Source organism: Melospiza melodia, chromosome 12, assembly GCF_035770615.1.
Source record: "Melospiza melodia melodia isolate bMelMel2 chromosome 12, bMelMel2.pri, whole genome shotgun sequence".
Classification (NCBI taxonomy): Eukaryota; Metazoa; Chordata; class Aves; order Passeriformes; family Passerellidae; genus Melospiza; species Melospiza melodia.
Window position 1 is genome coordinate 16,032,823 of NC_086205.1, and position 27,930 is coordinate 16,060,752.

Below are 27,930 nucleotides of genomic sequence, written 5' to 3' on the forward strand. Positions count from 1 at the left end.
AACACACTTGACAAATATATTGTACAATAAAGTTTATTAGCTGTTCTCCTCTTTCTAACAAATGGAATGGATAGTGTTGATAATTCTTTACAAACCAAAGCTGATTTGGTTGTGTGACTGCCCCATGACTGTCATAAGTACATCCCTCTAAAAAACAATCGGTTGCAAACAAGCAATGGCAGGTACTAAATAATATGGGAATTTGAGAATTTCATTATTGAAGGTTTTGGTACAAGGTATTCATAACATTCAGCACAGAAGTTTGTGCATTGCAAATGGAAGATCTTGTGCCTGTGCAATCCGAGACGAACATGTACAGAAAAAAAATATATTGTTGGCTCTGAATTCTCCCTTTGGTTAAGACATGCATATTACAAAGGGGACAGGGGAAGACAAACACCCGGAATTGCGTAGAAAAGAGGAGAACTTGCATGTATTTTTTTCTTGTACTAATATTCCCTGGACTTCATGCCCAGCCATCACAGCCCATTTGATTTTTCCGTGATTAAGGAAGGTAAATTCTAATTTGGTTTTTTATTTTTATTCAAAACAAAAAGCTAGGAGTAGGTGGTAAAAGAAAAATATATATTTTATATATATATATTTATACGTGTGCGCAACTATGTAAAGAAAATAATTCCCATAGTTACAGAGTTTAGTTAAAGAAAGTTTAATATATATATATTTATTATAACAAAATAGGCAGTTATTGTGGGTAAAATATTCATTAAAATCTGACCCCTAAGAACACACACATTTTTAGGCTATGAATCATTCTCTCATTGCCCTAATGACCATCTCTGCAGCTGTTTTCTGAATTACTGCCAATGCAAATTTGGCATTCCTCTGAAAAATACAAGGTTTCCTAGCACCTAAACATATTTTTAGGCTCAAAAAGTGTGATGACCATTATCTATAAAGAATTTCTGCAACACACTATAAATAGTGTTTCATGAGGAAGATTAAAAACATTACACATCTTTGTCCCTAGCAATTTTATTGGCAAAAAATGAAAAAATAGATTATAAGAATATCCGTATGAAATTATGAAAATGAATATCCCTTTAGGAGTAGTAATGGGACTTAATGAAAATGCTAACTCAAAATTTAAAAGTTTCTTTCTAACTGCCTGGAAAGAAAAAAAGATACTGTGACAATAGGATTGAACTCAGAAAATAAAACCTGAAATTGATTGCCCTGACCAAACCATGCTATTAAAGTTAAGCGTGCAAAGTTACTCATAATTTACAACTTCCTTGAATACAACTTTTCTTTCAATTGTTATGAAATTTTAAAAGAATGTCTATAAAGCTTTTTTGAAAAATCTTTGAAAGTTACTTTCCCTTAAACATTAAGGAATTTTACCCAGCAATTCCCGCCCACCCCCACCCTAAACTAATAGCTGGTCAGGCCATTCCACTGTCATGTTCGAAAAATGGCAAACCAACAACACACAATAATACAAATTATTTAAACTAAGAGAGACACCAAATGTAAAGCATTATGGGAACTGCAGAATGTGATGGTTAGGGTATGAACCACGCTGGAAAGAACTAGAGGCAGGCTCCACTGGAAGGGCTCAAGAGTCGTCAGATGTAGTAGGTGACGTCAGTTAGAAAATGAAAAATAAAAATCTGTTTTCATAATTTTTCCTTTGCTGGAACCCAGATGTAAGGACCAGACTGTTCCTCTATGATCTGTTTCACTTGGTTGTAGATTTCTTCCAGAGTGTCTCCCTGGACAATAGCTGCAAAACATAATGTGGCAATCAGCAATCGTCCCTCCTCGATCGGTGCAGAGGCCAGGCTGCTCCTTGCCCTCAGAGTGGCAGGAGGATTTCTGACTGCTGAAGGAACAGACACCCTTGGACACTCCTGGGTTCAGTGCTGGACTGAAGCACAAAGTGCTACTGCAGGACACACTAACCACTTCCTTGGGGACAGGGACCTTCCACTGTCCTACCAAGTATACACATACAACTGAGGGGTTTTTTAACCTTTTCCTAGCTACATGTTCCAATTTGCCTGAGTCAATTCACATCCTCCAGTATTCTTTTTGGCCCAACTTTCATTTGTGTGTCTAACACAAAGCAAGACAGTGCAGGGCTGTGTCCTCCCAGGCTGGTGAACTGGTCAGCTCTGTCCTGAAGCTGCACAGCAAGGCAGGCTGACCTCGAGATGCCTACCCAGCTCTACCTTTGCTTTTGGCTAAAATAGGGAGGAACTCATGGAGTTTGTTGTCCAGACAAGAGATTCTAGTTTTATAGACAAAAGGCTTCCTTACACAGTTATAAGTGCAATCTATACTCATTCCTATCATGTTGGTTGATGTATTTTTGCCAAGGCTAGAAATTAACTAGAAATGAGCCAATATGGATGTGTTCTGACATATCAGAATCAAATATGGTCTGGTTAAAATTAAGATAAAGTTTGAGCTTACCAATACTTCAGCCTGGAAGAGCAATCATTGTGAGAGAGCAACTTATTTTTAATTAGTGTCACAATCTCAGTGTCAGTAATCCAAGAAGTAAAGTTCAGCATGGAAGACAGCTTTGGAGGCAGGTCAGACTCACTCTTCTGTGCATTAATAGAGTAGTACTGCATCTGAGCTTTGCTTTCATGTAAATTAGCTTCCTTTTATTCCTACCATTCCATTCTTGTCTCTTAAAAACCTTTTCCCCATCTGCAGCTCAGTGCTGTACTGCCTGTGGGAGGAGGCTGCTCCATTGTTATAGGCCCAGTATAACGTTCACAGCACAAGAGTGCATGAGAAAGAATTAGAAATGTCTTTGCAAGGCAAATAGGCCATAAGCTTCAGAATCTTCTCTCCAGCTAAGTTCAACCACACCTCTTCCAAACCTCAGTAACCTCAAAGCTGAAGTAGGATGTGCTTTTCATGTACTTCAGTGTAAAGTTAAAGTCTGTGGAAACAGAACCTGCTGATGAAGTTGGAAAATGGCAGAAAGTCCTAAGAGTTTTCAAAACCTAAATTAAGCTCCTAGTAAATTTTTGTTTATTTTTTATATTAAATTAGCTGATCAAAGCGAAATCAATGTAGAGATACTAAGATGGCTCTATGCCTCAAAGTAATCACAGATCACCTGAAAAACAAAGCTCACTATCTCAGTGGTTAGCCAAGTATTATTTGTACAGCAAGCCATAAAATTTCAACTCTGGCAAGTGAGCAGTGACAAGGAGAACACACCTGTGAAGTGTTCAGTAAATTCTTGCTCCAGTTTCGTGGCTCTCTCAAATGTCTTCTTGGCTTGCTCTTCTGTTAAGCGTTTATTCATTTCCCTGAAAGTGCAAACATTATAGCTCTTTTAAACCAATACAACATACTTGGAGTCTTTAAGGTTTTAAACTGTTGTTTGAATATTAATACTAATAAATGGATTAAACCCCAAAGACTCCAAGCAAAGACTGTAGTGGAAATGAGCTGTTCTGGCGTTATGTTGCATGGAATTTAACACAATGACATTTGTTTTCAAGCCCTTTAATTTGGATAAGAAGCCCCATCTTAAAGTCCCTAAAAATTAAAGTCAGGGAATTAAATATTATTTAAAACACAAACATTACAACTGTCTGCATATAACTTGCAGTTGGCTTTTCAAATACAACAGTCTCAAACAATTTAGCCTGAGGTACTTTACTTTTACTCACATGATATTTTCCACTGTTTTGGGTTTAATAAAAATGGAGATTGGGTACAGCTGGGCAATCTGCAACCTCTTGATCGCATTACCAGAAACATCAAGAATGCAATGTTTACCCTAAAAAGTGAGAGAGAAAGGAATATGGCACTAAGCAAACTTTAAGTCACAAGTAGCATAGCATAATAATTTAGAAGAGAAAACATGCCTCTACTGAAACCAAGAAAATGAGAGTATTTGCATCAATGATACTGTGATTTCACCACTTTGGCACAAGGTCCCCCATCTCCTCTGCTCAATCCCACATAATTTGAGATGTTCCTGACCCTTCTTTCTTCATTCCTTTCTTCATCACAGCTTGCAGCCCAATCAGCAATGCAGAACTGTACAGTGGAACAGCTGGACTTCAACCACACCACCAACATTTTTTATTTTGCTTTGTTTTCGTACTAATTTGAGGATGCTTTAGGGAGGTGGCCATGTCACAGATGTGATTTAGAGAAGAGCCAGATGACTTAACTGGCATACCTGAGGGAGTGCCCACCCCGGCTGGCAGGGAAATATGCCACCATATTCAGGTGGAACTGCAGAAAAGCCCTTTCCTCTCCCAGGTACCAGCCAGTAAAAATACCACATTGGACATGGTGAAAGGAATTTATTTGTGTTTATTTATTACCCATCTCTTGAGAAACAAATATAACTTGACCATTCCTTGGGCAGCCGGATGACAGTGTGGTAATGCTGCTTTCCTCCCACTCTCTTTTCTCCCACTAAAAAGAATTTTCCAGCTTCATCTCAAAGGCTCCTCCTGTTCTCAGTTCCTTTCATCTAATATATGCTCATTTCCACCTCACACATTTTTATTTCTTTCCTTTCTGAGTAGCATAGGATTAATTTTGCAGACTGTCATTTTAGAAAGCTACAGGGGAAGAGGAACAGAAAACCACTCCTGGGTGACTACATTAAAGAAAAACTTTTTCTTTATCAGGACACCAATGTGCATTGCAGAAATCCGTGAGCCAGGATACAAACCCACAAGTACCATATAAACCAAAGGTTACTCATGTCATACAACACCATTCCTGAACTCCTGGGAGATCATTCCTGGAAAAATGTCTGAAATTACTGACATGCTTCTGCCTCCTGGCAGAAGAAATAACTGGGATCATTTACATTTGGTCTCTTTCCCAACAAAATCAGAATTTTACTTCAGGAATTTTTAAAGAGAAGTGTTCTTCCACATGAACAATATGTATGTCTGTTTGCTTTCAGCTGATGGTAGCTGTTTCCCAGATCCAGTCCATGGGTCTGCATGCCAACTGGTAACATTTAAAAAAGGTGTCTGTAGGTCCTAGCAGAGTATTTTACATGTGCTGATCTGTCCACATCTTTAAATGTGGCACATGCTCCGAATTAAGAGCATTATTTGAAAAAGAAAAAAGGACCAAGTAAAACACTATTTGCTGTGTTTGGCCCAACAACTTAAGCCAGGAGCCAAAGGGTGGAGGGCTAGAGAGCCAGCACAGTACCTGTACTGCACCTTATGGGTATAACCATGACAGTTTATTCCAAATCAGCAATGAATATGCATTAACTGTGGCCTCGAGACACAGATTTGCAAGGTGCTGATGATTCCAAAGGAAAGAAGATATGAAAAGTCTTTTCCAGTGAAGATGTGAAAGACAAGGAAAAGAAATACAAGTACATCATGTTACAAACATGTCTTCATGCAGGTAAGCCACTCTGCTCTCTGCACAATGCATTTAGAATAATATTTTATATATTTTAGTTCCTTAGTTGCGCTGCATCTGATTGAGAAGCACTGCACAGCAGCCAATGCCTTCTAAAACTGAACAAAAAGAAACATCAGAAAGCATCTTTAGCTGTGTCCATTGTGGGTAAGGAAATGAGAGAGACGGGGATCAGCTGGAAGCATGGGCAAGTGAACACAACTGAAGGCTATTTTAGGAATACTGTTTCTGGTTCTTTTGGGGTAATAGCAGTCACTTCTGCTCTGTCTTCTCCTAAACTGATTGCAGATAACTTGGAAATGATCTTTTGTATCCCAGCAATAAAACCCACTGAAAAGACTCATCTTTTCAGCAAGATGGAAAAGAATACAAGGATGGGAACAACTTCAGATCAACCAGTCTGCAGCCCTGTCGTGATTTTGAAGTACAGTTCTGAAGGATAGGCCATTGTTTTCCAGAAAATAATGTCAGCTGCAACTAAGAAATTGCTGCATCTACCCAAAGTCCCATGGTGCCTATGCAAGAGATTTGACTGCATGGAGACATCTGCAAATACTTTGTTCTTCATGTCCATTTATGAAAGATTCATAGCAATTTTGTACCTTACTAATCCCCACAGATGGACAAAAGAAGAGAGTCAATTTCAGGTCCAGGATGGAACTGAAGGATTGTATTTGTGCTACCAAGTAAAGCAAATGCCAACAGATTTATAATGTCTAAGCTATTCAATAATTTCATCATTTAACCACAAATGATTGTTTCACAGCTTTGTTCAGCCTCCAATACAAAATACTGTTCATTTACTTGAACAATTCTGTAATTAATATTATTTTCTTTCCTTTTCTCACTCTATCCCACGGGGCCAGGTTCCATTCCATATGGTGACAAGGACAAGAGAAGAAAACATCATTTGCCCCACAGAATCTCACTGTGTTTGCCCTGGTTTTGCTTCCAGTAAATTCAGTTGCCAGAAATAGCAATACTCACCTATTTGATCAAAATGGACTACAGAGTCAGCAGCAGAAAAACTCTCATCAACTCAACATGGAACATTTGCAAAAAAAAATTTCACCACATGATTTTCTTTAAGACAAGCACCTTATTCTCAGGAATACATTTCCCTTTTTGAACTTTTTTTTCAGACAGATCAAGTTAACTTCAGAACGACTTTAGAAATAATTAGAATTTGCAATAAATAGTTAATTCAAATCACTTTGGGATAGAAACTGTAAGGTAATACTCAAAATATATGGGTAGTTATAGAAAAAATACTTATAAAATTGAATTCTTTACATTTACTGTCTTCTCTTTGTTAGCTAAAACCATGAGGAGCACAAAGAATAACATTTTTTTAAGTTTTTTGTGCAGGTCTATGTCAAGAGGATCCTCATATTAATTAACTGCACCAGCACTACTCTTCATTAGTTAATGATCTGTGTATGTAAGCTAGGCTAATTAGCCTATAATTGTAGTTATTTCTTCTGCATTCTCTTTAAATGAGAGGGTTTACAACATTATTGTTGCTTTTTTTCCACAATTTAATCATGACGCTTTCATTATTCCAAAGCTTCATTATTTCCCTAAATGCATCTGTGACAATACACTTTGTTTCTAGCCTTATACAAATTCCTTTAAAAGTCAGAATGTTCCTAATGGCTTCTTGCCATTCTTCTCTTTCTCCCTGTCAGCACAGGCATATAATCGGCTCAGCAAATGAAAGCAAGTGGCACTGATTTACCTTTTCTGCTACTTCTCGCACTGATTGGACACTTGTTCCATAAAGGTGATTATTGTACTGGCCAGCTTCAATGAATTTGTGATCCTGAATATCCTTCTCCATTTGCTCTCGAGAAGTGACAAAATGGTAATCACGTCCATCCACCTCATAATCTCGTTTTGGTCTAGTAGTATCTTTAAATATAAACCAGTAGTTTTTAAAGCAAAACAAAAAAACAGTGACTTTTTTTTTACAATATCCAAAAAGCCTCCCATTTATGTTGCAAAATTGTCACAAAGAGATTAGGATAGTTTAAACAATATATTAACTTTTTTTAAAATCCAACAAACAGAGGATGTCTATAAAAAATTAAGAGAAAAATATAACCTAAAATTGCTTTAGTATTTGCTGAGACTTACGTGGAACACATGAGCCAAATTTGTCTGGAAATTCTGAGATCAGGTCATCATTTATTCTGTCTTTCATGGGTCCCAAAACAATCACAGGTCGAGTGTAACTGACTATCAAACATAAAGGAATAATGTCAGTTGTATTTTATATGACTGTTAAATTTTAAGAGTTCATCCAAATAAGATCTCTCACACAGCAATGATTTTAATACTTAGAAGAATAGGTACTTCTAAAGAGAATAGAAACACACTGAAGAACATCAATCAGTCAATACCACAGTCACAGTAAGATGTTAGACTTTCACTCTCAAATCTTCATTCTCAGTGATTGAAAATGAGCCTCAGATTATGAAGCCTTTGAGAAAAAAAAAGCCTTCTCACAAACTAACATCCTAAATTCTAATGGAAAAATGAAAGAGGGGAGGTTTGAAAATCTTTTCAATTCAAAGAGGCACCTAGAGCAGCAGCGCAGTTCATAAAACTCTGTGTCTGTGTTGGGAGAAGCTTCTTTTCTCCTAAGGCCACAATGAAGCACTCGCATACAAAATGACTCAAATATAAACAGTTTCTGTAACTATTAACACCCTTACAAAATTAAGTGTAGTACCTTTTGAAAGTAGTTTAATTATTTATAATAAAGGGATTTTGGTTGAAAATTAAGTTTAAGCAGATTATGTCTAATCACACTGTAAGAACCATTAAGACAATAATGTCTAAGTATGTTGCCACGATCAATTTCAGCAGTACAAATTTTAATTTTAGGTTCAATCTTTCTGCACAAATAAGTACCAATTAATTAAAGTCTGTCCTATTAAATATATTTTAATTTGACTCAGAGCTATTTCTTTTCTATTCCATTACTATATTTGTAAGAGGAATGTCTTGAATCTAGTATCTATTAACTTATTAATTAAATAACAAACATCTCTGCTGTTTCTCCCTTTGTGAGCCTCTCTGGTGAGAGGAAACCATTCCACTGGAAATGAGTAAAAAGCAATTTTTTAAATGCAAGCGTGAGAAAATATTTTCTCCTAGTGATTTCCATTTCATTAAATTTTTTACTTTTTTCTGGAAAAAATCCATTGGCAATTATTAACTAAATTAGCCATATAAGAAAACCATTCAGAAATGGGAGACTGATTAAAGACATTTCAATTGATGTTGGTAAGTAGACAAATGATCTATTCACATGCTTTTTGCTGTGCCAGAAACAATGAGAATGCTAAAGCAATGTGAAACAGAATAAAACTATAATTTATGAGGTTCTCACTGACAAAACTGTTAAGCATACTGTACTTTCCTTCCACAATATAAACCACACAAAAATTATTGAAGTAGCAGACCTTTGGATTCTGCACTAAATAATTCAGAGATTTTATTTAATAATTTATGCCTTTATAATTTATTCATTTGAATAACAGTAAGTTTCAACTTTAAAAGGGTGAAGAAGTTTATCCTGGTGCTTAATACATAAGGGCATGCAAAGCAATCTAACAATTAAGACTATTTCATACTGAGAGCTACAAACCTTCTTGTTGATTGACTGGTTCATATGACAACACATATTCCTCCTGGCCACCTAAAATGTAAAGGCAAAGACACATCAATGTATTTTTTTCCTAAAGGAACGTAGGGAGTCATTCCATGGACTGATGATACAGACACTGCCCAGCAATATGCATTACAATGATGCTGATGAGGGACACCTTTCAAGAGCCATGAATTCTACACCTCACAAAGCTAAGCCAAACACTGAGCTTTAAAGCATAAGACACAGAGAGTAGAAAGAAGTTCCTGGTGTGGCTGGCATGTCAAGCTGGCATCGAGCACAAGAGAATTGTCAAGCATTGCTGATGTGGTGCTCCCCACGAGTCCTGGATGCAAGGCATGCATGCTGTCATTCACTGCTAGAGCAATGCCTCCTGCATTGGGAACGCTCTCCACACTCTGCAGCCAGCATTTACAAGAACATTTTTCCATATTTATACATGGCTGGCAACCATGTATGTCAAGGTGAACAGATCTTCCGTTACCTTTATCATGAATTGACATTTCCATAAACATCTTCAGCCACTGTAATTCTACCAAGAAAGCTATCAATGTATATACTAAACAACTACTGTTTTATAAATTAATTTTAAAGACAAAGTTGAAAGCAAATAATGCTTTGGATTGTTCTCAGCTCCAGGAAGCACATTAGCAGTGAATGAAACTAAAATAACAGAATCTTGAATTTTGACATCTGTAGGCTTTTTAAATGTTAGTGAAAGCATTTGAAATATACCTCAGTTGCCATCTCTCTAAAAGATTGCTTCTAGTCTAACATTATATCTCTTGAGTAAAATTTCTTTTAATGAAATAACTAAAAATTAACTTTGACAGCAGAGAATTTATAATTCTGAAGACACAAGCTCGAATTACATGACATTGCTTTGAACTGAAGAAAATACAGTTCTCCAATATTTCACTTGTCTAATTTTGGAACATTCTTTGATGTTTATAAGCCATACTTAAAACAGGCAAAGGAACATACAAGGCTACACCACAGTTTATGTAGAAACAGAAGGCAGAAGAATGCTTTTATAAATGCATATAGAGCTTCTATATATCTATTCTCTATTTCAAAGCAAATGCAAAAAGATATTTAAAATCTAAATATTACCATTTCATTAACAGAAATATTTCTCTTATTTTGCAATAAATTTGCACTCAAACTGTCCTATAGCAATACATGAAGGAAGACTTTAATTTCCTGAATTGTTGCAAATGAGGAATACCTTAAGACAGACACAAAACCATGCAACCTGTACATTTTAATATATCAAAAAGTTACTCATGCAAATGGATTTTAGAAGGACAGTATATACTTTCAGAACCCTTTTTAGGCTAGGGAGAGGAACAGGGAATCACCAACTATCAACTCATCTAGGAAAGATCCAGCTCACATAGAATTAGATACTTCTTTGGAGAAGTCACATTGCTATAAGGTCAAAGAAGAGTTATGCAAACTACTAAAGAGATAAGAGCAAGTAAAAAGCATCCCCTGATTGAGGGCAAAAAGTATATAATGTCACTGCTTTTCAATTCTTTGGAAAAATTAGTATTAATAGAATGAACCTTTTGAACAACCGTACTCATCTGTAATCAAGATAACTTTCATATTAGACAGCAGTAAGAAGAGATTAAAAGAATATTTTAATAAAAAGTGCTCAGAATTACACATTGAGATAAACAAATCCATGACATCCATAATAAAATCATGGCTTCGCAAGTAACAATAAAGTAAAATTCTAACTAGTAGTACCAATAACCAGCTTTAAATGTAAATAAAGCTAGCTCTCAGAAAAACCTTGGAAGTGAGGGAAGAGAGGGAAGCAGAAAATTTATGAAGAAACAGACATGGTTAGATAGTTTTGATGGTGTGTCATTAAAAACTATAAAAATATCTGTTTATCAAAGGCAACTTCCATATGTGCTCAATTCTGTGTTATTCTCAGGGAACACAGATGCCTCCCTCAATTAGTTTCTTTTCAATTACAGTCTGCAACAACACCAGCATTTTGCATACATGTATACACATTCTCTCCTTCAGTGTCATCATCTGGAAGAAAATATGTGGCTCATTACCTCTGAAAAGATCGACAGCCAAACAAATATATCTGTTAATGAACCACCTTCCTCATTATCCTGACATAAATTAGGTATTTCTGCAGTGCCTATTACACAGCAGGCAGCCAGGAGCTGAGCACTGAACCATTGCATGACTTTCACTGCTCCTTCTTTTCATGTTTGTCTTCATGTTCCCTATTGTCCTGCTCTGCTCTACCATGGCTTCCAGCTCTAGCCTGCAGCCTTGCTGGGGAGCTGCTCACTGGAAGTGAATAGTGGGATTCCAGTCCTGGCAAAGTGGGATTCCAATCCCATGTCAAGCACAGCAGAGCAGCACCATGCAGCCTATTACCCACCATGAGCATGGAGTGCCACTGCAGCTGGGGAATAGCAACCACTACTGGAGCTGATGCTAGCAGTAAAAGCAAACTGAGTGTGCTATTTTAGAGACACCATGTCTCCAGGAAGAGAGAGAACTAGCATGCTGATTTATCAAAACTGACTCCAGCACTGAATGTGTGTCATATGCTTTGAAGACAGTTCATACTAAGCACCCACACTTAACAAAATAAATGAGCTGAAAGCAAGGGTAAATACATGTTTGCTTATCTGTGCTTTCATTGAAGTATATACATATTAAATCTGAGTATCAGTTGTGAAAAACTTTAGATACTTATGGCATTATTTAATGGATTACACAGTTTGGCTACAGTTCCAGTATTAAGGCTCAGCTACATAAAATTATATTTGTCAGCATTAAATTTACCTTTAAATTTAACATGTTTAGCTAGCTTGTGTAATTTTAAAAAAAATTAGTAGATTCAAATTAAGCTGAACTAAGAAAATCACAGACAACAATAAAAAATGTCCAGAAAGGAAGTTTGCAGTGATTCTAGGGAGTTTTATAAAAACAAAGACATGGAACAATTTGCAGTACTCCACCAAACACAGAAATACAGATTTCACCTGAAGCTGACTGGGAAGTTCTATTTAACATGTAAATACCCAGAAAAGACAGACAAACAAAACCAAAGAAAGAGCTGCAAAACAAGGGCTCAATAAACAAAGAACTTAAAACACTTACGGTAACTACTTTCACTATCGCTGGCATTAGAGGTTACATGCTCTGAAATTGCAACACAATGGGAAAAAATAAGGAACATACACCAATGGCATGAGTCAAACAAAAAGAAAATCGACAAAAAGTAATCCAGATGAAAGACAATACTCATATCAAAGTGCTGAAATCAATACATACTGCATATAAAAGTTTTAACGTACTTCTCATAGCTCTCAGGATCAAGCTTAATTTCATATGAAAGGAATTGATGTTAATAAAAAGAAAAACATTAAATAGCACATAAAATAAGATTACAAAAAGTACACTAATTCATAATTCACATGTAACCCTGCAATTTTTAAGTTTTCACTTCAGGATGAATTATGTTGTGTAAAAACCTTGGGATTATGCATTTCAACTTTTATGCAAGCAATTTATTGATTGCATTTAGTCTCTTGTAGAGAAAAAGCTGGATTAAATTAGAGGAAATATAGTGCAGCATGTAATACAACTTGCATTAGGTATGATAAGGCAGTTTTTAAAAGTCTGTGCTGAAAAACAGACAAGAAACATGTTCTGTTTATAGAACAGAATCATCTAGAGATATTTCTGGACCATATTACCTAGTTCAAACTAGGTATGATCATAAGGCCATAAAGGCTGCTTATGATTTTATGTTCTAAACCATAGGGCCATAAATGCTAAAGTTTTCTGGTCTAGACCAGGAATTCCTTTGAAAGTAGCCATTTCAGAATTGAGAAATGAATGTTACAGCTACTAGAATTCCAACTTCATGATTGAGGACAGGTACAGAAGTGCACTGGCCCTTACAAGTAATTTCACAAACACTGTACCTTACAGTCATGCCTTGGGAAGAAATGCTATTCCTAATGACCCTTAGCCACATCCCTTTAGAAACTCCTTTTGCATAAGTGCCTAACAGTGTATGTATTTAATATCTGTGATGAAAGCAAGGTCTTGGCTTTTTTTATTTGTCATTTTAATACATTTAGTGGTGGGGTATATACACACAAACATTTCTGCTAAGAGCAGGCAGCTACTTTTGAATCTGACCTGATTCAAATAGAAATACAAGAAGTTCTTCAAGCCACCCCTATTAGCCCTTCACCTGGTCTAAAAGCATCATGAGTGTTCAAAACAGAAAAACTCTCCTGGCACTTGTTAAGGAAAAGTTCTGTTTGCTTTAAGTAGCTGTAAACATCAGAACCCTAGAGAGAGGAGTGAAAACTGTTACTAGTTAAAGTAGCACGGCAATGGCGGTACTATTACTGGAAAGAGCCATAAGGTTATTTTTAAATAAATAAAAATACGAGGACAAGAGATAAGTAACATTAAAAAATAATCACCAAATTAAAAACACAGTACTGTTAAGGGCAAACAAAAAAGCAGTGGTAAGCTTCTGAAAACAAAAAAAAATCTAATGTGACAGTCACATAAACTTTACATGTTCCTGAAAGCAAAATATCCAAAAGATTACAAACTAGGAAAAGCTTATGAACCAGTTTTAGTTAACCTCCTTATGCCAGTGGAGCACCAATCTCAAAGAGATCTGTCCAAAAAAAAAAAAAGTGGTAATTTTTCAGATGGAGGTTAAAATAACTTGGGAGTATTTTGATCACTTACTCAGGCCTTTTGATCCCATGTCGTCAGGGACCTCCTGCAGAGTAGTCCCCAGAGGGCAAGCAATAAAAAGACAATCACAAAGAAAATAATTGTCAGTAATATATAAAATTGGCGCTACGACAGGAGACAGTTCCTAGAGCATCACAGGGAAAAATGAGTCTATAGAATTTGACTTGACTGGCACATGAAGTGCAATCAGTAATGCAAATGGCAGAGAACACAGTTTGTTTTGAACCTGCTCTGAATTAGCAAATGTATGCAACTCCGTTTTGAGAATACACTTTTTTTAACTGCTGGCAAGAACAATGAAAATCAGAGTAACCTCTCTTCATTAGGAAAATCCAATTAGAATGAATGACTTTGATAAACCAGTCTAAAGGGACTGATTTGAGAAGCTGGTAAGCTCCATTATACTTTCATGAATACTGTGCTTTCTCCTCCAAGTCACAAACAGGGAAGCATCACTGACAGCACTGGAAGGCAGTTATCTCCTCCAGCTAGCCAACAGTATTGCCCAGTTTACTCCAAACTGGGATACTCTTGTGTTAAGTTTGATTTTCACAGCAAACAAAGGTTTGCCCTGGTTTTGTAGCCTGGTTTGCCAGCGGCACCAGGAGCTCCTCAGCCTGTTGCAGCTCATGAAACTGTCTCCATGGTAACACCCTAGTGCAGTCTAGCAGGCCCTTCTACTGTGCTTCGCTCTCCATGGAATGCCACATACTTACGGTCAATATCACTGGTTTCCTGCTCACTCTGGTCCTTGTTCTTGTAGAAGGGAAATTTTCGGGAAAAGAGGTTCTTTTTACGCTTGTCATTGAATGACTGCTGAAGAAGAGAAGGAGGGGCAAAACAAAGGATGTCTAATGTCTGTGTGAACAAAGGCCCAGAGCAGCAGCTTTGCGGAAGCTGACTCCTACAACCACATTATGCAGCGCACATCTCAGCTTAACACTCATCTGCTCAGCTCACTAGAAACAGAGACTGGGATCATGGCTTTGCTCAGATCCTCCATGTTTCACATGCTTAGTAGTGAGAAAACTGGTTCACGCTATAGAGCCTGACCTGTATTTCACAAATGCAGGCGTGCTATGAGTGTTAAAAGAAGTGGAAAACTAGGCTGCTGTAAGGTGGCCAAACCATAATGACTCAAAGTCAATTAAACCACTTATATTATCTCATTTAGGGGTTACAGTATTAAAAAAAAAAAACAAAAAAACCAAAAAACCAAGCTGAAGCTTCTGCTAACAAGTGATATTATAACAAAACATCAAAAGTATTGGGCAGTGTTACCATCCAACTAAAAAAAGTCCAAAACTTGTATCAGTGTTTTACTATTGCAATTCATTGCAAATTCACTGAAAGGATTTACTCTGTTCTATGCAATTTTGCATCCTAATACGAAGATTAACTTGAAAAGACAAGCTAATTTCTTTGGTTTATTGAGGCAATTATGTTTTTCAAGAGTGTACTTATAATTACCACATGAAAAACCCTGTATATATCAAGGATCATGTTCAGCAACTTGTGACATTAACTGCTTGTGTTGCTGAAGAATTTCTGCATCTCAGTTGCTACAAACATTTCTAGAGTTACTTACATAGATATTTACATCCATATGAATATAAACTATTTTTGTGCTGCTTGTCCAAGTGATGGAGAGCATCAATGCATTTTCATTCCTATATATGTATGTCTATATGTAATTAGCACAGATTTTACTAATATCTGTCATATCTTCTGCTGAAGACATCATGTGACTACAGCACCTTTATGTTCCAAGTCATTGATGTTCCAAGTCAATACAAAAACTTTTAAGTATAAATAAATCAGTAATGTTTTAATTGTAATTAACTAGAGCTAATACAGCTAACTTAAAATCAGCAGAAATTCCTTTCCATCTTTAGGCATGAGTGACTCATCTTACCAGTTTTGCAAAGACATAAAATTTGCCATATTTTTGTCATTTGGTTAGCAGAAAAAAACTACAGTAGAAAGGATGGTAAAATAGGAAAACACCCAACTTGGTCTTGAGACCCTCTGCCGTAGGGGACTATTTATTTCTAAGCTAAGCAGAGCCTATGTGCAGCAGGAAGTAAGAAAAGCGCCACAGAAACATCTTTTAAAAGGTATGGTAAAAAAGTCATGCATTCTAGACTCTATTAACAAGTGTTTCTAAAACTTGTAGCATGTTAGCTTTCAAGTAATTGTTTGTCTTTCTTCAGCCAATGTGAGCTCACATTCCTCTGTTATATGCAATGGAGTTGCAAAAAGGCATGTTATCCTTTCTACCAGCATTAAGTATGGAATGAATGACAGTAACAAGTAGGGATCAAACAGGACAAAGCTTTTTCAAATGATGGGCCACATTTTTTGGTACAATTGAAAGAGAATGCCTGTATTTGTGCTCCTTTCCTACAGTGCAACACAAAAGCTGCATCCTGCTACAGGACTGACAATCCTTCTGGCCAGACGTGCTTGGCAATAGCAGATACTTAAACTTCCAGTGATATTTCCATTACCAATGTTTTTAAAACCTTACTTAAAATTACAAGGTGTTAAAGGGGCACATGGTACCATGGGAGCACAATCAGTGACATTGAGCGCTGGAAATAACAATACTGTACTAAGGAGAAAATCCATAAAACCTTTAATTGCCTTGCATCTGGATTCGACTAAAACTGTTGTTCCACTGTAAAAACTGGTAGATTATCAATCTGACACATGGACAAAAGATGAAGTTTCAAGCCAATCATATGCCTGCAGGAACCATACTTGGCACAGGCAAATTTTTATCTTATGGTCCTCTTCACCTTCTCTAACAGAAGTCAAATTCAGTGCAAATAATTTCTCACAACCAGAAAGGGTAATGTAATCTAGAGAATAAGGACAACAAAGAAATATGCCCAAAGGAGATCCTTCCTGAGTATACTGAAAAATACTGTAATGTAAATCCAAAAAATAAAAACTCACATCTCTAATTGTTTCATTTGGGCAAGTCCATCAGTTTGGTAAAAGGAGACAAATGTGATAAAGCTAAAATGGTTCAGTTTAGGTGAGGTGGTGAGAATGGGGAATCTGTACAGTTAAAATAAAAGGACTAGCTGATTTACTGTGCTTCATAAAATATAATCAAGTTCTTCATAATAGTTTTGAAAATATTTCATAACAATTATTTTAACTTTCTGTACAGTAAGTCTTCCTGAGCTAATATGAAACTTTATATACTGCATGTATAATGGTCAGAGTCAGTTCCATTGCCAAAACAAAAGAGAAAATAAAAGTAATACTATACTGATTTCACATAAAAGATTAGCCAAAAGACTACTTTTGAAAGATATCATGATTAGAAAAAGGTAGAAGGATTTGCTTATTAGTTGAAAATGCATAGTAATTGCATCAAATTTTTCATAAGCCCACTGGCAATCATTGACAGTCATTACAAGCAAGAATATATTAAATCAGAAGCAGCACAGAAATAAGATAAATGTGTATATGAATGGAACAAACAAGAATAAAATGTAACCATTTTTGCTCCAGATTTTTTAGGTTTCCTTACAATGAAAGGAACATGGATTTTAATGTTAGCCATCACTAAGATTCTTCAAGGTCTTAATGTAGAAATTTTCAAAAACTGTATAAAATTGGTATTTCATCTTGTTTATGGAGAATTAGCACACACAGACACAGGAAGGCACATGGTCCATGAGGACATGTATGGTGCAGTCAACTTACTGGGAAAATACAGAAGGAATACTTCAAGGAGAAACTGATGTTAAAACATTTACAGCTGAAGCAAGAGACTGTGAACAGTGTAAGTGTTTGCAAAATGAAATGTTACTACAGAAAAGGAACTGCAGTTCTACATCAATGGCAAGCGTAGTTGCTTTTCCACTCAGTATTCCATGCATTTCTTTGGCGCTCATTTAGTACACAGGGACTGTGCACCAACTCTGCTTTTGTCACAAAGCTACTTCAAACACATCAGTAATTAACTGTTTGCAGTTAATTGGTAGACACCCTCTAAAACCATGCAATTATCTTTCAAAGAACATGGTAACATTTGAAGAATTCCTTAGTGTACTGAAAAGAATCTGAAGTATTTAAGCCTCTCTTTATATGACTTCTAAAAAGCAAACTCAAATTACCATGTCACTTGATAATATTTTATTCCAATACCAAGCTACAAAAGCACCAAAACAGAAGAATACTGCCAATAATCCAGTAAATCTCCAGGGCAGTACCATAATTGTGAGTCAGGAAGTAGTTAGAGATACTAATTTTCTTTTAAGTAAACACTTATAGGGCAAAAACATGACATTTCATTAATAACAAACGTTTGCCATGTAGCAGAGGGACGTATATATGAATTTTAGAGTTTTTATACTTTGCAGTCCTACTATCAGGATATAATACAGAGGCTTTAATATTTGATGTGCTTTCTGAAGTTATGAAAACATTGTAACTGAAATAAATTACTAAAATGCACTTGAGCATTACAATAATGACTAACCAATGCTACAGCATTAGTGCAATTAAAATATAATCACTATTTAAGAAATAGCTTTCTCAGGAGCTTAAAGCACACTTCAGATTTTTTGAAATGTCAATATATTATTAATTTAATTTTAGATGTATTAATTCTTACATCTAAAATGCACAGGCCTAAGTCTTGAATTTACTAGTCACATAGTACTGGTAGAAATGGTAAGGTTGTAGAATTGTTTCTCAAATTTCAGCACAGCCAAAACATTGCAAAAAAGCCTCACCCTCAAAACAATAAAAAAATTTGGCTGCTGTGCCATTATGAAATGGCTATAATTTTGGCTGCAAACATTCCTCTTACTACCTAAGTAGCCTCACTTCTTTCTCACTACTCATTCCCATCACATGTACTGTGACAGAAATCACATCTGGTGCAGAGCTGTTAGAAATGGCACGATTCAATACTTGGTCAGGATATAGAGCTCCTGCTACATTGCAGTATTAGGAAGCATATATATTTCTATGCTAATCCTTTAAATAATTTGCAGTGTTTTGGCAATTAAAGTCTGCTTTGGTGCTCAGAATTATTTCATTTCTATTTGACAGAATTTACTCTTTTCACTCAAATCTGAAAGTGATTCTCCACACACAAAATCACAGAAAAATGTTACTATCACAATGCCAGGTGTAATAACACTAAATTAACTCACCCCTTTATCTCTTGTTTTGGAATTGAATTTCACTGTCTTCAAACGGGCTCGTTCTTTTTTCTCAACTCTACCACAAAAACACACACAAAAATGTCAGAAATCAGCAAAACTGCAGAACTTCAAGTTAGCACTTGTTATAGCAGAAGCATATTGGCGTACCTTTTGTACTATTTTATTGCTTATGACACATTCAGAAAATGGAAGCCTGCTAATGGAAAACTGTTATTTCTCAAGAGATGCTCTGTGGAATTATTTGGAAGTGTATTATTTGGAATTATGAGGAAGTATTTTGTGGCTATACACGTTCAATAAATCCAGAGAGTGCAAAGAGGAAACACAATATAGTAAGTGAACAGCCTCAATTATCAATCAATAGCAGATACTAAGATTCAGAGCACCTAAACTCTTATTTGAGTCTCCAGTATGCCAACAAAAACCTCGTCTCCATTGGCTACCAAAGAATGTTTTTCCAGTTTTCCATGTTCTGGGTAGAAAGAATTCATGATAGTGTCATGACTTGAATAAAATTCATTCACACTTTGCACCTTTTCATACATAAATGGTTAATTATCTGATATTAAACCCACAGCTTACAGTGAGAACAGAGGTGGATGTGGACCACCTTTATTAATGCCAGCACAAAGCTCCTAGGGCTAAATGGGATTTTAATGAACTTTTCATTGAGTCAATGAGAATTCTACTACAGATTACTTAAAAACAAAAGAATCAAACAAGTGGCTGATGTGGTACAGAATTAACATGAAAGAGAAACGCATATACAATATATGTATTAATCAGATCAGGTGTTTAATAGCAGACATCTCCAAGTCAATGAAGTGAGCCATACCTGCGTTTGCTTGGGATAACTCCAATTTCATCACTTTCTCCATCTGGAGTTACCTGCCGTGCTTGCCACCATTCATCATCAGAAGCATTAATGACGTGGAGAATATCGCCAAATTTGAAGTTCAGTCCTTGACTTGGGAGGCCACTGTCTTTAGTCTTGTCATAATCAAAAAGAGCTCTACATTGAAAAGAAAGAATTAAACATAGGAAAAAAAGCAAGAAAAACCAGGAGACTATGAATAGCACAAAATAAGAAGCAAGCTGCCTGTTCTATTCATAAATGATTGCATCATTCTGACAGGTACTTACAAGAAGGCTGAACACACTCTCATACACACACAGAATGTGTAGTACAGTACCCCCACACACTTCTAAGCTTTAATGAATGTGAAAAAACTTGATCCAGAGCAAACTTCTAGTGCTTTACAAAAGCTCTACAGGAGACACCTACTGCAATTCAATAAGTACTTTGCACAGAGCAAGTTATATGTCAGCCTAGGATAAAAAATGATAAGCAAGTATTTAAAGCATAGAGCACGGTCAAAATTCTGTAAAGTACACTTCCATATCAAGTTATAAATTTAAACTATTTAGTTATTTAGTACATTTTAGTACTGTCTTTAAAATAAAAGTCAGTATCATCAGTATACTGCTCACAGGAAAAATAACTTAGAAATATGATCTGCTCACCACTTTGTACCATAGTACCCAAAGGCAGAGAACCTTAAGCACATTCTTTTAGGAATTTCCTGACCCTTTTGAGAGAATGTCACCCTTTTTCCTAAGGTAAGCCAGTTTTCAAATAAAAGGCACTCACAATACCTGAGCAGCAGCTGCATGACTACAGTTTTATTAACATTGCCTCTGGCAGCAACACTGGTTTATGCAACTGAATCCTGTTCCCCTTTTTGCTTAAGAAAGCACAATTGTCTGGAAAGGCACATGGTCCACCATGATATGGAACTGATCTAGTTTACAAGTCATATCTTTTCTGCCTTTTGGATCATTTTCTACCTGGACAAGTTCCCTGAGGAAATGAAGATATCTGCAGTCTGTTTCTCCCTGGCGCAGCTGAGGGTTTAATGAGGACATGGAAATGAAAGATGACAGGAGTCTCTTAGCAAACAGCAAGAGATACTGCTCAGGTTCTGCCTTCTAAAGGACTTCTTTCACATTTGAAAATAGTTCATGAACCTCACCTATGTGAAATAAATGCTTGCATGACACAGTTCAAAAAATCCTCAACATTATTTAATCTGCCAGCTCAGGTGCTGTCAGTGCTGCACTTTCTGAACAATACCTGAATTCAACTTACTCGATACCAAGCCAAAACAGTACCAAGAGATCACACTGTGATGATTTAAAAGGGTGTCATTTTCCTTAAAAGGGTGTCCAAATTCAGCTTGTTTCTTCATTCTGAACACTGGTCGTACATACCTTTTTCTGCTAGATTTTTAATATCACAGAAAGTCAAAACCTGTTTGCTCCAAAATGTTCTTCAGCTCTGTGAATTTTGCTTCCTCAAGCACTGAGTGATCTGTATGTGTTCATAACCAATAACTAGTTGTTTACAGGGAAAAAAACTCAAAATATTCTGTCATACCAATTCATTTTCAGCATCTATTGCAAAACCAGAGTTGCTTAAGACAACATACCTTTCTTAGGCTATAAAATATTTTTTTAAAAAATCCTAAAGGATTAAAGGTTTTAATGAAGATTTTTAGAAAGTCTAAAAAAATACAAAATTTTAAGGGGCTTCAAAATATTGAAGAGCCTCATACTTAAATAGAGATTAAGAACCTTATACTTGAATCTGCAGTACCTTTAGTTTAAGTTTATAAGCAAATTCAGACCTTCAAATTTGAAATACCTTGGAGGTTGAAATACCACCTTCCTTAGCAGTGCAACCTTCATAATAAGATATTTTGGGTTAATTCCACAGCATACTTAAGAGAGATATCCTGATTATTTTTTTGAAAATCAGAAATTTTTTTCTTTTTTTTTTTTACATAGCCAAAATATTGCAGGTAAGAAAATGATACAGATGGGAAGTAGCTATTCCTCCATATTTATTCTACACGTTTGTTCAAGAAACTCTCTGGACAAATGTAATTTCATATCTCAAAATAAACTGCACATAATCCAGTATGTACTTTCAGTGCAGATTCAAGTTGTATACATTTTCACTGAATTAATTACATGCATCGTGACATTTATTTCCTGAGATTTCTTGTTAGCATTCAAGCAATGATTTTCACCAGCTCCACTTTTTACTTCTATTTTTGAGTTTGCATATAAATTTATAAAAGCTCTGAGCTTGGCCTAACAGCATTAACATATATGTTGACTGCATGAGAAAAGATGCTCAGGAATGAAATGGAAGCAGAAATGGATAAAGCCATTATTGCCAACATGTGCTTTTCCCACAAGCTAAATGGTTACACAGAGCAGGTTTTGCACAATTAAATGCAGTTTCATCAAACACATTTTCTCTGGTAAAGTCACTTCAAGAAAAATAATTTTATTGGGCAAAAAAGTCAAAGCTGATGAAAATAGTTGTATAAAAAGATCATTTAGGGTGTCACATAATAGTGACAAAACTATGCAGCTAACATTTATAGGAGTACCACAAACTGCTAATGATCCTATAAATGACCTCAAAAGCAAAGAGCATTAACAAGAATGTCTTTTGATTCCAAGTGACTAACATGGCTTTTCCTCTATGCCTGGCACATCATCAACCAAGAAGGCACCTCATAGCCCAGATGATGCATTTATCTACAAGCTGGAATATAAAAAATACGGTTCTATTAACTTCCTGCATGGGGACTTTCATTACAGATTAAAAATGCCATGTATACATTTACTTATTGTAAGTTATAAACACAAATTAACTTAAAAATAAATTTAGTAATCCTCATCAACTATTGTTTTGAATGCAGATCCATGATATTTACTGTGAAGTTCTATTTAAGTTTAAATGGGAAGTCTTAAAAATATTTTCTAGAGAAAGCACGAAGTCCTCTCTTTTATTTCACTTTGCATTACTCAGGAACCCAGGAGCACTGAAAAGGTAACTCAGCTCCTTCATCCCCAAGTCTAGAGAAATTGAAATTAGGCTGCATATTTCATGAGTGTTTATGCTTCAAAGCCAAAAATGTAATGGCTGTGTAACAAAGCCAAATTTTCCAGAGTATCTTTTTACCTGCCACACTCATTAATTTCAGTGTCATAGGCTGCTGACCAAATTCCACCAAAGCATTTCTTCAATAAACAAAGCAACCAGGAATTCCTTCAGCAAAAGCAGCTCTATGTTCCATTTCATAAAAAAATAATTAATTTTACCACTTCACAATAAATGAAGGTCAGCTTGTAAAGGAGGTTCTCTTTTTCTGAGTTTTTGGGAAAGTTGTTTGAAACTTACTGTTTGAACTCTGAGAATACCATAAAGGCGGCAGCAGACAAGTACACTTAGCCTGCTGCTAATAGCAGATCTTATTTTTCCAAAGGACTTAGGTCAAATTTCTTAGTCATTGTAAAACTGTTACATTTCTTCAACTTGGAGACATAATCATTTTTTGCTGAGATTCAAGCACAAATCAGTGTCATTGTTTGAATTTGGAACGTATTGTGCTGATCAGAAAAATGCACAAAGGTAAATGTAATTTTTGATTTTGAATGCTGCACACATTGCAGACTGAGACTTGCCACAGAAGATGAGATTAAATATGGAACAGATTTACTCTCACTCCATGTGTTATCACAGAAACTTGATACCATGAAGGTATCTCACATGTGCTTTTTGAATCTCCAGGTGAGCATATATATCTATATAGACATAGATCAGATGCAAACCCAGAAACATTATAAGAAAATTTGTTGCAGAACAAAGACCAGAAGAAATATAAAGCAAAATAAGAGAAGACACATCAGTACATCTGAATTAGCTGGGGACAGGGGGAGTGGTGTGGGGGGGGACAGTAGGACATGCAAATGGAGTCAGCTGCTGCTGAATTGCTCTATTTGGATTGCTCTCCAAGGGCTGTTTTCCAAATTGCTGTGCATCATTTTTTGATATAGATACAATTACAAAGAAAAATCTGCCATTTTACTCCAAATTGTATTTTTGGGCAAATACAATTGCCTTTTCCTTAATATTACATAATACCAAAAATGCTGTTTACAGGCAGACTAGTTTTAAAGATATGTTTACAGGGATACAATGATCTATCTGATTTTATTTTATTAATTTGATTTTGAGAAAGCAGCAGAGATGATTTTCATGGTATTTTTATTTAATAGCTTTTCTGAAATTGTGATTGAATGCCTATAAACATTTTACTGGTGGATTTACCATTCAATTCAGCATTTTGTTACATAACTGGCATCCTTTAAGGCATATCCAAAACCCAGCACTATTGAAAAAATATATCTGAAGTTATTAAAGTTGGCTTTGAATTTAATTAAAAGTACAGTATGACTATACCAGAGTGACTTATAATAAGAAATAAAGTGGGTAAGTAACATGTTCTGTCAGTATCTAGCAATATGTGAAAATATTCATAAAAGTTATTTCAATGGGGTCAAAATTACATCAGAAACAAGACAGAACAGATGAGAACCCTTTCTGTGCATACTAAGCTGCCTCCCAGTATTTGGCAGCTTTTGGTGTGATGACACAAGCAGATCCCAAAAGCCCTAGCAGCACCCTCGGTAAAGAGATGTGGGTAGAAAAGCACTTTTGTTGAGAAATTTTTGCATTTTAGATATTTGCACAGACTTATACCAACACTGAATATTGAGCCTCAAAAACTTTCAGTGAAACCAGTTCCCACAAGGCTCCTGCCAGCAGCCTGGAGAAGGCTGCAAGTTCTGCAGCAGCTGGCAAAGTCAAAAGCTCAACAACTTCCATCAGCAGAATAAAAGCTACATAAAGAGAAACTGCTTGTCAGTGGCTCAAAATATCAGATATGTGAACATGAGCATAAGGGGTTTAGAACCTAATCAGGCTATAGCTGACCAAGCAAAATAAAAGCATGTGGAATAGTTTGGGCTTAGGTATATGATGAGAGCTAAAGCAATAGATCTTGGGATTATGGAAACTAAGATCTTGGCACAATATCCATATGTACACTTACCTACCTGTGGAAATTCAAAGATATGGATAACTGTGGTATTAAGCACTGACCTTTACTATTTAAGCCATTTATTTTTAGAGATTTAAATTTTGACCCCCCAAAATATTTAGGGCAAACAGAAGAAGAAAAAAAATGTAGGCTCAGATCTGAGAAAACAGAATCCAGCTACTGAAACAACAGGTCAAAACACAGAAACTACCTGTTAGAGTCAAGCTAAACAGAAGCCCTGTGAGTATTTAGCTACATTTGTGTCAAGCATTCAGAAATAGTTAACAAAGGACCATGATTTTCCTCAGTATCAATGGAATTACTCAGGGAACTGCTTGGTGTATGACTTGCTTCCCTTCCCACAGCTCAGCAGACAGAATACACCATGAACAAAGCACCATCTGCTTTGGATGGGAAAAGTCAACAGCACCTGAACCTGCTTACTTTTTGGAGGTAAACCGGTGAGGTCCTACAACATTTTAAATCACGTTTAACCCAAACACCAGAACTACTTGAAGGCTTACCTGCTCTATTGAAACATTCTGGCTCCTACCAAGAGGCTACTGACTCAATCCAGAGATGAGCTGATTTGAAGAACTCAAAACCCAATTTATTTTTAAAAATGCAATCCTTTTACCCACGTTCCATACTTGAAACATTATGCTTTATCAGTACACGGTAACTGATGTAGGAGTTGAGTGACACATGAATAAGCTGCACACTGCCATAATTTCCTTGTGAAACCACCTATTTTCTCATCTGCTTCACGCTCTTATGTTTCCACTTCCTTTCAGCCTCCTTTATGTTTAATTTGATATGAATAAATTAATGAGTTATACTCAGTTCATTTGCTTTGCATTTTCTCTCTTGGTTACCATGGAAAAATATTCCATAACAAAATTCAATCGGACAGAGAAATAAGGTTCCTCAATGAAGCCAAGAAAACAACTAAAGTAATCTGAAGGAAATAAGATGGAAATCTGTCAAACATTAAGAAAGAGAAGACTATAAATTTGAACTCAAGTACTGAACGAGGGAGAATATGAAGACTGCTGTCACAAAACCACAAACTGAACTAAGTTTTTAAGACTTCACATACACTGACTTAAAGAAGAAATATATGTTCTTGCTGAAGGATTATCATCTCTCTCAAATCAAAGGACAAAAAGGAAACAATAGCACCATTCTTCAAAGTTCATATAGAGTTCTCAGGGATATTACTACTTTTTCAGCTATATTACATTAATCAGTCTAAATACAGCTTTATTTTTATTATATTTGCCTATAAGTATCCCTTTATTAATACTTGGTAAATAATTGTACAAAAACCAAACACCAAAATAGTAAGTCTAGAGAAAGCAGGAAAACCCAGTAGCAATGCTATGAAAAAGATAATTACCTGACATAGAGGGATCTCTTCTGGCTGGTTCGCAAAGAGCCTGATCCTGAGCTAATGCTACTGTTCATCATCTGCTCCCGTAAATCATGGATTTTAGCTTCAAAACGACTGTATTCTGTAACAAAGACAGGCATGGCAATTAATTTCCTGCCAAATTTCAGCAATTAAATGGAAAGAAAATCTGAAATAATTTTGATTAGACAAAGAAAATATACAAGAATATTATACTTCAAAATTCTGTGATTATAATCTATAGTTCACAGTAACTATTTTTTTCAAATGAAGACAAATATTTCTACTAATAATTATCAACTTCATAGTAATAAAAAGGCAGTTACAGAATAATTTTAACCCATGACAGAAAGGAAACTTCAGAACATATATGTGAAATATATGTTTATAACCACGAACTACATTTTTTAAATTTTAAATGTTAAGAAATAGAAATGAAAAATGTCTGTACTTCAAAATGACTGGATTTGATTGAGATAAAGAATTTAACACTACAAGGTGGGAAATATGCAAAACATCTTCTGAAATAAGACCATATTCCTCTGAAAGCTCAGGAAAGTAAAAAAAATATCCAGAATTCTGGCATGAATTTCAATCCACTTGTAAACGGCATTTGAGATTCAAATTGCCCCCACAGAATTATGTCCAATGTTAATCCTGGAAAAACGGATTGTGTTCTTAAGCAGCACTGTGTACTAATAAAACTATGCTAAATGCATTTGATTTTAGCTACAAAGGCAGCCAGGAAAACAGTAATTGCTTCTTCAGGACAAACATCTCCTGAAGTGAGGTACTTACATGCCGTCAGCATAAAATACGAACTCAGAGCAAATAAGTTTTTCCTTCAGCTGAATAGTTTGGACTTCAGGATCAAGAGATCCACTTGTAAACCCTTCCTAGTCAAAGGAAATGTTGTGCAGCCACCACCTTCCCCAGGAGACCACGTGATGCCAGATTATAATAAGTCAACACTGGCAGAGCCAGGGCGTGTGTGCCGCGAGCAGCTGCTGCAGCGGGCACTGAGCTCTCTCCCGAGCTGCACCCTCACTCCCCGTGGGCACCAGGTTATTCAGGAAGTGCATGACTGAGAAAGGACTCTAAAATAAAGGTCTTGAGAAAATGTCTAAACAAAGGTTCCTTCAACAGCCATCTAAAAACTGTGAATGTTTTATCATATTATGTTCTGCAGCCCTTTCTCCCCACATACTCATACAGTGAGCACGGACAGCATCTATAACTAACCCTATCCAGATTATGACAACATGAAGAGTCTCTTCAATAACCCTAACTTTTGTCCTTTATAAGCAAAAGCCAGTAGCTTTTAAGATACCCTAGGTTTTAAAATAGCACCAAGTGTCTGTTTACAAGTGAAGTTCAGATCAAACACTTTACCAGCACTAAACCAAACTGCTGAGGTTGTTTGACAAGAGAATCAAAACCATTATTTCCACCACTACTGATGCTATCACTAATAACAAAAGAATGTAAGATAACAGGACAGTAACCAAAGAG

General features: G+C 36.0%; 1 protein-coding gene across 17 annotated transcripts in view; it reads right to left on the bottom strand.

The window, feature by feature from the left end:
• Positions 1 to 17: 17 nt before the first annotated feature.
• The window catches only part of DLG1 (discs large MAGUK scaffold protein 1), a 140,547-nt gene continuing 112,634 nt past the window's right edge, over positions 18 to 27,930 (bottom strand). For 5 of the 17 annotated variants that reach the window (XM_063166956.1, XM_063166952.1, XM_063166963.1 and 2 more), the window contains 11 exons: positions 26,407 to 26,521; positions 19,883 to 20,059; positions 19,036 to 19,102; positions 14,569 to 14,668; positions 12,224 to 12,265; positions 9,059 to 9,109; positions 7,540 to 7,641; positions 7,142 to 7,314; positions 3,663 to 3,772; positions 3,205 to 3,296; positions 18 to 1,747 (listed from right to left, as the gene is read on the bottom strand). In XM_063166956.1, the coding sequence (XP_063023026.1) occupies positions 1,641 to 1,747; positions 3,205 to 3,296; positions 3,663 to 3,772; positions 7,142 to 7,314; positions 7,540 to 7,641; positions 9,059 to 9,109; positions 12,224 to 12,265; positions 14,569 to 14,668; positions 19,036 to 19,102; positions 19,883 to 20,059; positions 26,407 to 26,521 (1,136 nt within the window). In that variant the 3' untranslated portion in view covers positions 18 to 1,640. Of the gene's footprint in view, positions 1,748 to 3,204; positions 3,297 to 3,662; positions 3,773 to 7,141; positions 7,315 to 7,539; positions 7,642 to 9,058; positions 9,110 to 10,647; positions 10,684 to 12,223; positions 12,266 to 13,843; positions 13,878 to 14,568; positions 14,669 to 19,035; positions 19,103 to 19,882; positions 20,060 to 26,406; positions 26,522 to 27,930 lie in introns of all 17 variants that reach the window. The other 12 variants (XM_063166954.1, XM_063166961.1, XM_063166962.1 and 9 more) reach the window with 5 other exon arrangements.